Here is an 11,073-nt window from a genome sequence, read left to right on the forward strand (position 1 = left end):
CAGCATCCTGTTCTGTTTTCTCCGCCTACCTAAGGGTTGGCCTATGAAATGGGCCTAGGCAGTTTCTTTATTAATAAGAAATCACTCCCACATCACGACGAAATTTCCTGCTTAAGACAAAGAGAAAAATTACACTGCACTTTACAAATTACTTTGTCTTGCTCATTTTACCCCCTCCTCTAGTTGGTTTTTCTCAGACTTATATCACAATATGTTATAACATCAGAAGATTTCTTTTTGTTTTATTAAACTTAGAAATATTTTATATCTGCTTTTAAGTACGCTTTCTCTTTGAATAATTTTCTCAGTCAAATGATGTTAAGGTTACCTTAATAACCCAAATCTTTGATTCACCAACTTTGGTGAGTCAACAAAATCTAAATCTATTAATAATAATTAATACTTGAGTTTCTTTGTAAAGATTCATATTGAACTGAAGCTCCATGAAATTAACTAGGCTGATTTTCTTGCTGGTGAATATATTGCATGTAGCAAATATCAGGTACTAAATGATTTCTTTCTTTATATTGTAGCCTTTTTATAACATTTTTGGGAATGTCATACATATGTACCATATTTACATTGTTTCTATCTCTCCCTTATCTCTCTCCAATGGCTGTAGTGACCTCTCAAAGTCATGAACTCTTTTAAAAATTACTATTGTTACATATGTGTTTGTGTTTATGTTGCTATATAAATATATATTCTACTGAATCAATATACTGTGCTCATATGTATATTTCATATAATATTACTAGATAACTCAAAACTGATCACTGGGATAAAAAAAAGATGCTACTAAACAATTCCTGAAATATTCCTTTTGCTATAGGTACGAGGGCTTGGATCAAGCCTTGCAGTGTACGAATTATCTTCGGGATAATGAAAAAAACATTGGGTGCAAGCTTTCCGACTTGGAGTCATCAGACTATAAAGACTTCTTTATCTGTGTTAATGGATCCTCAAACACAGAACCTATCGGATCCAGCTATACCGTTTTTCAACTTCAAAATATAGGTGAAATATGAACAAACAATGTCAACTTCAAAACCATTCATTCTAGTTCTGGCCTTTCCTAAGGGAGCAGGAGAGGCAAAAGGAAAGAGTGATATTTATAAAAGCTGTGGAAGTGCAAAGGCAGAAACACAAAGGAAGCAGAGCATATGAGGAAGTAGAGAAGATATTGAGAGAAATATAAAACAGCACTGTTTTTAGAGATCACAATTCATTTTCCAGCTTGACTCTTTGCTATTTAGTACTTCTGTTTAGTTTTAGCGAATTACTAATTATAGAATCTATTAACCTTGGCTTCATACGACAAACTATTGAAAACCAAAACATTTCATGACTTCTGAATTTGTATTCTTTATTCCAAGAATTTTAAGAGTAAGAACCTAGCTTTGAACACTTGGTTTACCATTTTCTTTTTCTTTTCCCGTTCTATCTTTCTTCTCTCTCTCTCTCTCTCTCTCTCTCTCTCTCTCTCTCTCTCCCTCCCTCTCTTTCTTTCTTCTTTCAAGACAGGGTCCCACCATGTAGCTCTGGATTTCCTGGAACTCGCTCTGTAGACAGGGCTGGACTTGAACTCAGAAATTTGCCTGTCTCTGCCTCCCTAGTACTGGGATTAAAGGCACGCCCACATCTGGGGGTCTACCATTTATGAATTATATGGGTTTGGGTGATTGGCTTAAGGTCTCTGTTTACATTTCCTTATCATGTAAGTGAAGACAGTGGAAGACCATGCAACACTGGCGCGATGTTAGATGAATAGTAGCCAGAGCATATAGATTAGTTAGAAAGTATTCATAGTTGTAGTAATGGTAGTTTGGTTGTTGTATCTAAAGTTGCAAAATGAGGAAATCATTGCAATGATTTGGGGCTTCTTATTATTCCTCTTGGCCTCCAATATTTATTACTGTGGAATTTATCAAAACCAAATGAACAAAAATGAGTTTCCCAAATAATCAAATTTCTCAAGAAGTCATCTTGATTGGCAAGCAACTTTGGTTTTCAGTCACATCAGGAGAATAATCTTTAGCCACTTAGTTTGTCCCTGAAAGTTTCTGTTACAGAGTGTCCCCAGCTTTGGATAAGGGCTGCTGCTAACTTAGGAACTTTCATGTTGAAACTGTTTCCTTCTGCTTTTTAGTTAAACCCTTGCCACCAGAATTCCTTCACATTGGCATGGAGGATTCCGTTGAGATTAGAATGAAATGGAGCACACCTGAAGGACCCATTCCACCAAGGTGTTACACTTACGAGGTTGTGGTCCGAGAAGACGATATTTCCTGGGAGGTATGCTGTACTTATTGGCTAAAATCATAAATGTAATATTTAAATATAATAGGATATTGGAGAATCAAAATCTGTTGTCGTTCAAAAGAAGGATGGACCATAACAAGTATTTCTGTTTCCTTTCAGAAAGCCAAATACAGTGGACAATGAAAATATAAAAAAGTATAACCAAACCATGCCAATTTTAAAGTTGCAAAAGAGCCTGGAGACAATATAGTTACTTATTTCCAATTTTGTCTTAATAAATTAAATTACAAAAATCTCTCTCACACACAGAGAGAAATCACTTTCTGAAGTCCAACCATGAGGTCAAAATTAAGAGTCCTCAGAGATATAAGAGATTTCCTAGAGAAGAGGGACTTTTAAAAGCAGTGATGCTTGTGAAACTAATTACTTCCAAACATCAAGGATTTGGTGATTTCTTTAACCCCACTTTGGTATACATTGCTTTGACTTGTTTGTTTCCAGTTTAGATATTGGTAAAGACAAAAAATGTGAACTACTGTTTCTCAATGATTCAATTCACAGAATAGAAAAATGGTAATTGTGTTAGTATCCTTGTTCCAGGAAGGTTATTGACTTTATAGACAAATAGAAGTATACTCAAAACTTGATTCCCAGTCCTCTTAAGTCTACACTACATATTCTCTAGGCTCTGAAGCTGTTAAATAAATGAAAAGCAATCATAGCATATGTGAAGAACTCTTTAGCACTTTGAAGTGGAAATCTGAAATCATTTCTTTAGTTTTTGTTTCCCCCGTGATTCTCATGAAGAGTATCCACATATTTTGTGGTAGTCTCATATCTGAAGTGGTAGTTTTGTGCCAATCACTGAGGACTACTATATGGGTCTTCAAAAGTTAATCAGAGCAAAAGAGTAGGGGATACATTTTAAATATGAGCATTCCAGTTTCCAGAAAATTTGCATTCACATGACACTTTTTTACTTCAGTAAACTCTTCTTATGTAGCCTTTCTGTTCCCCCTTGTGCAACCTGGAATATCAGAGACTAATCTGGACATTATGGACATCAAATTACATAGAGTTGTGACATATCACACATGCTGTTCCTTATTACAAGTAACCAATTACTGTGATAGGACAAAAGATAAACTAAAAGACAGCTACAAAGTGGAAGTGTATAGTGAATGACCACTGCTAGTATCCCAATGCAGGTGTTTCATGTCCACAAACATTTCGAAGCTGAGAAAGGAAATCACAGCAGTTGCACTTAGGTCAAATAAACACACCATATTTTTTTTTGTCTTGACTTTCAGTCTGCCACAGATAAAAATGACATGAAGTTGAAAAAAAGAGCAAATGATAGTGAAGAGCTGTGCTTTTTTGTAAGAAGTAAAGTCAATATATACTGTGCAGATGATGGAATTTGGAGTGAATGGAGTGAAGAGGAATGCTGGGAAGGTATGCACTAAGAAAAGGATAGGCACTAAGTAACTCTGGGCTGTTCGCTAGAAAATTTATTTTCTCTTCGTGTGCTTGTAATGGAAGATCAAAGTGTCTTGAGCATCATCTATAAATGGGGGGGAGTAAGTACCTCAATAAATAATATGCTTACTGAAAATCTAGTACTCATTTGGAAGTAGAAGTCATTCTGCTTTAATATGATAATATTTAATAGTCAATATTCATATTTAATTAATCTATAGTTATTTAGTTTATATGCTATTATAATTTATATGTTAATATTTTATTAATTTATATATAAATATAACAAATTATATTATATAATTTATATATTATAGTATTTCTTATATTTTTATTTATTTAATTTGTCTTTAGTTAATTTAATATTTAACAATTTTGTTTATCTGCTATGAAAATTTCATAGTTTTTCTTGGGGGAAGGTTCAGAGTCCATTTCAATCAATATTGTTGAGCTTTCAATTTTCATAAGAACATAACTTTAATAGCAAGGGCTGTAACTGACTCCAAGTATCTAATACAAAGTACTGGTAATTTTTCTAGTTGAGATGTTCTGGCTTCATGTCTGTTGTTGTGATTAAAATATCCTGCCCAAAAGCAACTTGAGGAAGAAAGGAAGTACTTAGATCAGGATTCCTGGTTACAGTCCATCACAGCTGGGAAGTCTAGTTGGAAGAAATTTAAAAGAGTGCCTCACACCAGCAGTAAAGAGAAGAAAACAATGACTGCATGCATCTAACCACTGCTCAGGCAACTCTCCTTGTCATTCAATCCAGGACCTAGCCTATGAAATGATGCTGTGTATAGAGGGTGGTTATTTCCACCTCAGTTAACACAAATGAGAAAATGCCTCACAGGTATACCCATAGGCCAACCTGCTCCAAACATCCTCTCTATGAGACTGTCTTCCCAGACAATTGCACAGAGCAGAAAGCTGACAATTACAACGCACCATCACAGATGCTACAATTGGGAGAAACAATCAGTTCCCATGCTAATAGAAAGTGATTTATGTTATTCAAATATTCAAAAAGATATTCAAATTTCATAGTGATATAAACTTAAAAGCCTAGACAGTTGGTTTCAGAATATATTAACATTATTACAAATTACTAAGTTCAGGTATTGGTGGCAAACACCTTTAATCCCAGTGCTCAGGATGCAAAAGCAGGCAGAACTCTGTGAGTTCAAGGACAACCTGGTCTACAGAGTAAGTTCCAGGACAACCAGAGCTGTTACACAGAGAAACCCTGTCTCAAAAATCAAAACACTACAACAAAAAAACTCCAACCGGCCAAACAAACAAACAAAAAACTCCAAATTGCTCATAATTATTCAAAATTAAAAAAATCACTTTAGCATTGTTTATTTAGATATTCATAAATGGATGCAACTGTAATAAATGTACAAATTAGACAATAATCTTTTATTAGTTGTTACTCTTTCACATGATTTGACTAGACTGGATTTTTTGACTCTACCTCCCTACAAAAACAGCAGAATCATTGTTCAATTTTGTTTATCAAATATTTTTTGAGTACCTACTGTGAATTAGGTTCTAGGGATTGGATATCCAGCAGTAATTTTTACTTTGTTGTAACTATGTTATTCTCACGTTGAGAAGAAATAAATAATAGCCAAGTAAAATATGTTATACAACAACTAGGGGTTCTGGAGGAAAATAGTCAGGGTAAGGAGGACTTCAACAAGAGGAGTATGTGTGTGTAATCAGAAAGAATACTGTTACTGCCTCTACAGTTTTCATTTTTGTTTCCACTGTCAGAAAGCAGAAATCTGGAAAATATATATGTGTATATCTCTTTGTGTGTATTGTATTGAGTTATATTTTGTAATTAGACCATAAATTTCATGTAGATTTGGAGATTTTTCTTTATTATATTATTAAAATGTATATTTTTTGTATTCATATAATCACATCAGGAATTTTGATGACTCAGATTTACTTCGTCTTGACAGGTATCGCTTGGTAGAGTCTAAATTTAGACTTACAAGTTAGGAATAAATTTTTTTTGGAGTTGCTTATAGTTTTAGGATTTTAGGATGCATTTCTTGTTGGGTACTTCAAGTTATAGAAAAAATAGGACAACTATAGGTATGCATATATTTGTATATATTATAAATATTTATACATATTTAGTTTAAAAGCATATATTTATTCTACTACAATTTTGAAGATTGAAAATGTGAGCTTAGGCCACAGACCACACACAGGCAGGCCCTCAGAAGGGACTTTTTTAGGACAATTAAAATTTTAATACTACTTTTGTTGTTTTTTGGGAATTTTGTGTGTTAAATTTTGATCATATTAAAATTGCCAACTCCTCTCATCCTATCTGCCCTTACCTTTCTACCCTCCAAACTTTGAGTTTTTCATTTTATACCTCCTGGGATAGGGATAGTCAACTTTCTTTATGAACATGACCCCCGAGCTTTTGACCACACTTCCGGTCCCGGTCATGTCCCATTCCCACCAGCTGTTGGGCAACATACGCTGGACTTAATGGGGGGGGGGAGTAGTACAATAATATTTTGGCAATAAAATAAGTTCTTAGGAATTGTCTTGACGAGAGAACACAAACAGAACCTTACGAAAGGAACTGTCTGCCCTGCCCTTGTTAACTTTCCATGTCAGGAGATTTGTCCTGTTTGTCACGTCTCTGGAAATTACCCCTGTAAATCTTTATGATACTAAGCATTAGAATTTGGCTCAAATTTTTCTAGAGGCAACTAAGAGCTCAAGGGAATAAGACAAAGACAAATTGAGATGGGGTAGATTTATAGATCTGGAACTAAAAGTTGACATGCTGTATGTTATTCCAAAACAAGTCAGAGATACTAGACTTGGAAGGACACATTTGTTTAGAATCTAAGTATCACCACCGACAGTTCCACTATGCAGAAGCAACATTAACACTCCACTTCTGGTCCTGGTGATCTCCTAGTACTTGAAGGCTTGCCTAGCATGCTCAAGGCCTGTGGTTCGATCAACTGCTTTTGCTAAAACAAAAGAAAAACTACCAAAGAGAGAAAGAAAGAAGAAAATATCACATCTAAATGCCAAACAGTAAAGTCATCTCTTGTTCTTCAGTTCAGTCTCTAAAGTGTGAGAAAATTTTAAAATGTGACCTTGTAAGGTTAGTGTCATTACCCTCATATGCATGTTTATTGAAGGCCAGATCTTGTTCCTCACGGTAAGGAGACACATAGGACTTATTTGTTTAAGCTCTTGACTCTTGTATTATGTGTTTTTAATGAACAATGTCACAACATCAAATTACAAGCAAAATCACATGTGCTTTGGAATTGAAATAGGATAGATGTCACAGTTGAGCAAAGTAGTTCTTCTGGATGAAATGTTTGCCAACAAGAGGAATGCTAAACTCAGACCCTGATGTGGTATTTGTGCGTTGGCAACTGTGCCCCCTTAACTACATTTCTGTAACACTGACAGGATATTTGTGAAATAATTGAAATTAAAAGATCTTTATAAACCTTTTAGCATTTCTCCTTTTATTGTTTTTTTTTTAATCCTAGGCTACATGGGACCAGACTCAAAGATTGTTTTCTTAGTGCCAATTTGTCTCTTCTTTGTATTTCTTTTATTACTTCTCTGCTTGATTGTGGAGAAGGAAGAACCCGAACCAACATTGGTAAGTTGTTTTATGTCATATCATGTTTAAACAGTAGACACATAAGAACAATGCATTCAGAATTCAGAGACCTGCATTTTATACTTTGGCTTGCTCATTATGAGTTACAATTAATATGATATACATTATGAAGATATTATCAGAAAATTCAAAATTGATACTACAAAGCCACAATTTTGGGAGTGGTGGTTAAATTTGTCAAAATGGAAGATTATATATATGTAACATGAAAAAAATACAGGTCTTTAGGTTAGAAGACAGTACAGAGCCTGAACTCCAGAAGAACTGGATTGGGAGGAGGAAAGGTGACATGAGTGACAGGAACCTGAAACAGCTGGTCACATATATTTAGAGCAAAAATGAGAGAGAAATGAATGCTTGTGTGCTTAGCATTCAGCTTACCTTCTCCATTCTTACACAGTTTGGGACACAAGCTAAAGTAATGGTGCTACTCACAGTGGGATGCGCCTTCCGATGTCAGTTAATGGAATTAAGATAATCCCTCACAAATGTGACCACAGGTCAACCTGACCTGAAAAAAAATCTCACTGAGATCCCCTTTCCAGATGATTTGAAATTGTGTCAAGTTGACACTTAAAACTATCTATGATGTAGACTTTAAGGAAAAACTGTGCTTGAAGAAAAATATCTTTTTAAAATTTATATATTTTTATTTCATTTTACGTTCCAATCATTGTTCTCCCCCACACCTCTTCCTGTCCCCCACCTCTCCCTCAGATAACCCCCTATCCACTCCTCCCAATGACTAAGGTCTCTGATAGGGAGTCAATAAAGTCTGGCACATTAAGTTAGGGCAGGTGCAAGCTCCCCCTGCCACCCAGCATTAAGGCTAAGCATGGCATCCCACCATGGGGAATGAGCTCCTATAAACTAACTCCTGCACCAAAGATAGATCTTGGTCCTACTGCCAGGGGCCTCACAAGTAGTTCAAGCTTCACCGTTGTCTCCCACATATGGAGGGCCTACTTCAGTCCCATGAAGGTTCCACAGCTGTCAGTCTAGAGTTCATGTGTGAGAAAAAGACCTTAGTACTGTGTTTTGTAAACATAGAATAGGGGATATGCAGGAAATGTTTCACTTCTCTGCTGGTTATATTCTGAATTGTTAAATTTTAGTAAGATTGTATTAACAATTTGTTAGTAACAGAGCTCTTTTTGTATTTCAGAGCTTCCATATGGAGCTGAACAAGGAAGTTTATTCTTATGAAGAGACCCTCTGTTAAGCTACCCTTTTTATAGGCTTATAGCCACCCAGCACGAGTCATATTAAGCTCATTTTCTCTTCAAATTTCAAATACATATTATTGCAAAATAGTGTTTGTCCTGATACTGTTGGGTTTTTGAGTCAAGGAGTGGTTATGTATCTCAAGGTGCCTTAGCATGTGATAGTACTGACTCAACATTTCAAGTACTGACATTGCATCATGCTCACCTTCATCACTGCATTTAGGTACATTTTATGGTACTCAAATCCTTAACTGATAGTAGACTTACTACGTTCTAGTAATCATTTGTTTTTACATAAATATATAGTAAGAGCTTTATATGTAGAAAAAACAAGAGGTGGATCAGATTTTTTTCAGTGTTGCACTGATAAAATAATATGATCTTGTAAGTTGAACTAACCTATGGAGGCACTGCCAAATCTTGGGAAACGCGATTTAATTGTTATGTGGATTCTGGTTTTAAACTGAATTCTGGGTAAAAAATCTTCACCACAAATAAGAATGAAGGAATCTTTGAACACAATCCCAGTTCTTTGAGTATACCATTTCACAAAAGAAAAGGATGCTTATAAGGCTGAAATTTGTGAACTGACCAGGGACTATATTTGAAAAGTTCAGAACTCGTACACAATACAGTAAAAACATGGGAATCCCCTGTTAGCTACAGGTAAACTTTCATTTAAAAATATGATTGTATGAGGAGGTATAAAAACATGTGTCAAGGACCTAATGTGGAGGTTCAAGAACAATTTACAAATCAGTTCTCTCTTTCCATACTGGAAACTGGGGTTCATACTCAGGTCATTGGGCTTGCATTACAAATCCCTTTACTTGCTAAGCATTTTGCTGCTTTGACTGTCTTAATTTTTGTCAGTGTTACGGCTTGTGGGAGTGGGAGGGGGCAAGATCAATGATCAAATCTGAATTTAGTAAGAAGATTTTAAAAGTAAATTCCAAAGTTAAGTAACTTAACTGCCTTGGTGTAGTAGTGTAGTAGACAGTTTTTAAATTTTGAATGGGATATTAGACTCCAAATTTCAGCCAAGAACTAAGTCTAGTTTAGATTAATTTTTATGCAATGTTATTCTAAGTCAAGCATCCTCTGGGAGCATATTAGAATTCTCTACTCAAGACCTACCCAGCAGTTGACACTTGAGCAGTGTGCTTCAGGGGTTCATTTACACACTCCATATTAAAAGTACTGATATCTCAGTGTTACAGAATGAGAATTGCTGAGATCATTTAATGGAGAGGAGGGTTACTATAATTGCTGCTGATCATCTCTTAAAGAAGAAAAATTGCTACACCTGAGTTGTAAGCCCAAATACCATTATTTATAATAATTGTCATTGGTGATAGAAGGTACCATAATTTAATATAAATTCTTTTTGGTTTTGTTTTTATACAAAAAATATAAGTGAAAAGTTCACATTTTAAGTGTAAATTGATCATTAGCTATTTTCCCTAGAATTTCTGTAAGTGTGATGAGAAGTATGGGGAAGAATTTCTCTGTAAAGATCATCAGGCAGTGCCTAGGGCTGGTGGTGGGCATGAATTTAAGTAGCTCTGAGAACCACATACTACAGGAAGAGAATGATTGTGATGTCAAAGGGAACTGGTGGTTGGAATGCTTGGCCTATTGCAATCAGACAACTGTCTTCATAAAGCATACACCCTAGTTGAAAGCTAGTATCATGTGGATTTTATACATTTTCCTAATTAAAAATATGTGGTAACAATTTCCGGGAAAACTAGTTGTAATAATTTCACAAAGACAGAGAAAAGGTACTCTTTTGAGGCAGTTTTCAGTTGTATAACTGTTTATATAGTTCTATAGCCTAGAGAAAAAAAAATCTACTGAGATTGGTAGTTGTAGCTGATGGCTTCCTGTTGCCAATTTGGAGGCACATAACTATAATCAGAGATCATTAAAATTAGTGGAGTGATGTAGAAACCAAAACCCCAAATTCAAATATCTAAATTATGATATAAATTGGAATATAGAATGAGTAAGTTGTCAAGTTATATAAAACATTCATATTTATTTATGCCAATGTGGATACATACAGATTTATGATATACTTTGTGTCGCAATCCAATATTTATTTATTTTATTGTTCATATTGCTATAATTTGATAATTGAGACTTTTTTCTTCCTTTGGCATACCTCCATCATTATTGGGGTGTTTGTGTGTGTCTGTTTATGGGTCAATATTTAGCGGAATGGTATGTCAATGTTTGGCATTGTAAGGAGTTCTCAAACCTCTTCTAAAGTGTCATTCTTATTTGTGTCTATTAGAAATGAATGCATGTCCCCTTTGCTCTGTATCTTCACAAATGACTGATACTAATTTTAAAAAAAACAATTGGCCATTCCTATTTTTTTCTACTTGTATAACTAGGATACTGTCTAGTTTT

General features: G+C 34.9%; 1 protein-coding gene across 1 annotated transcript in view; it reads left to right on the top strand.

Annotated features, from left to right (window-relative positions):
• Positions 1–8,651, top strand: part of Il13ra2 (interleukin 13 receptor subunit alpha 2) — a 23,914-nt gene extending 15,263 nt beyond the window's left edge. The window contains exons 5-9 of the mRNA XM_026789955.1: positions 833–1,017; positions 2,150–2,295; positions 3,573–3,717; positions 7,293–7,408; positions 8,595–8,651. Of these exons, the coding sequence (XP_026645756.1) occupies positions 833–1,017; positions 2,150–2,295; positions 3,573–3,717; positions 7,293–7,408; positions 8,595–8,651 (649 nt within the window). The remainder of the gene's footprint in view (positions 1–832; positions 1,018–2,149; positions 2,296–3,572; positions 3,718–7,292; positions 7,409–8,594) is intronic.
• The last annotated feature ends 2,422 nt before the right edge of the window (positions 8,652–11,073 follow it).

The sequence above is a fragment of the Microtus ochrogaster genome, unplaced genomic scaffold, assembly GCF_000317375.1.
Source record: "Microtus ochrogaster isolate Prairie Vole_2 unplaced genomic scaffold, MicOch1.0 UNK34, whole genome shotgun sequence".
Lineage (NCBI taxonomy): Eukaryota > Metazoa > Chordata > Mammalia > Rodentia > Cricetidae > Microtus > Microtus ochrogaster.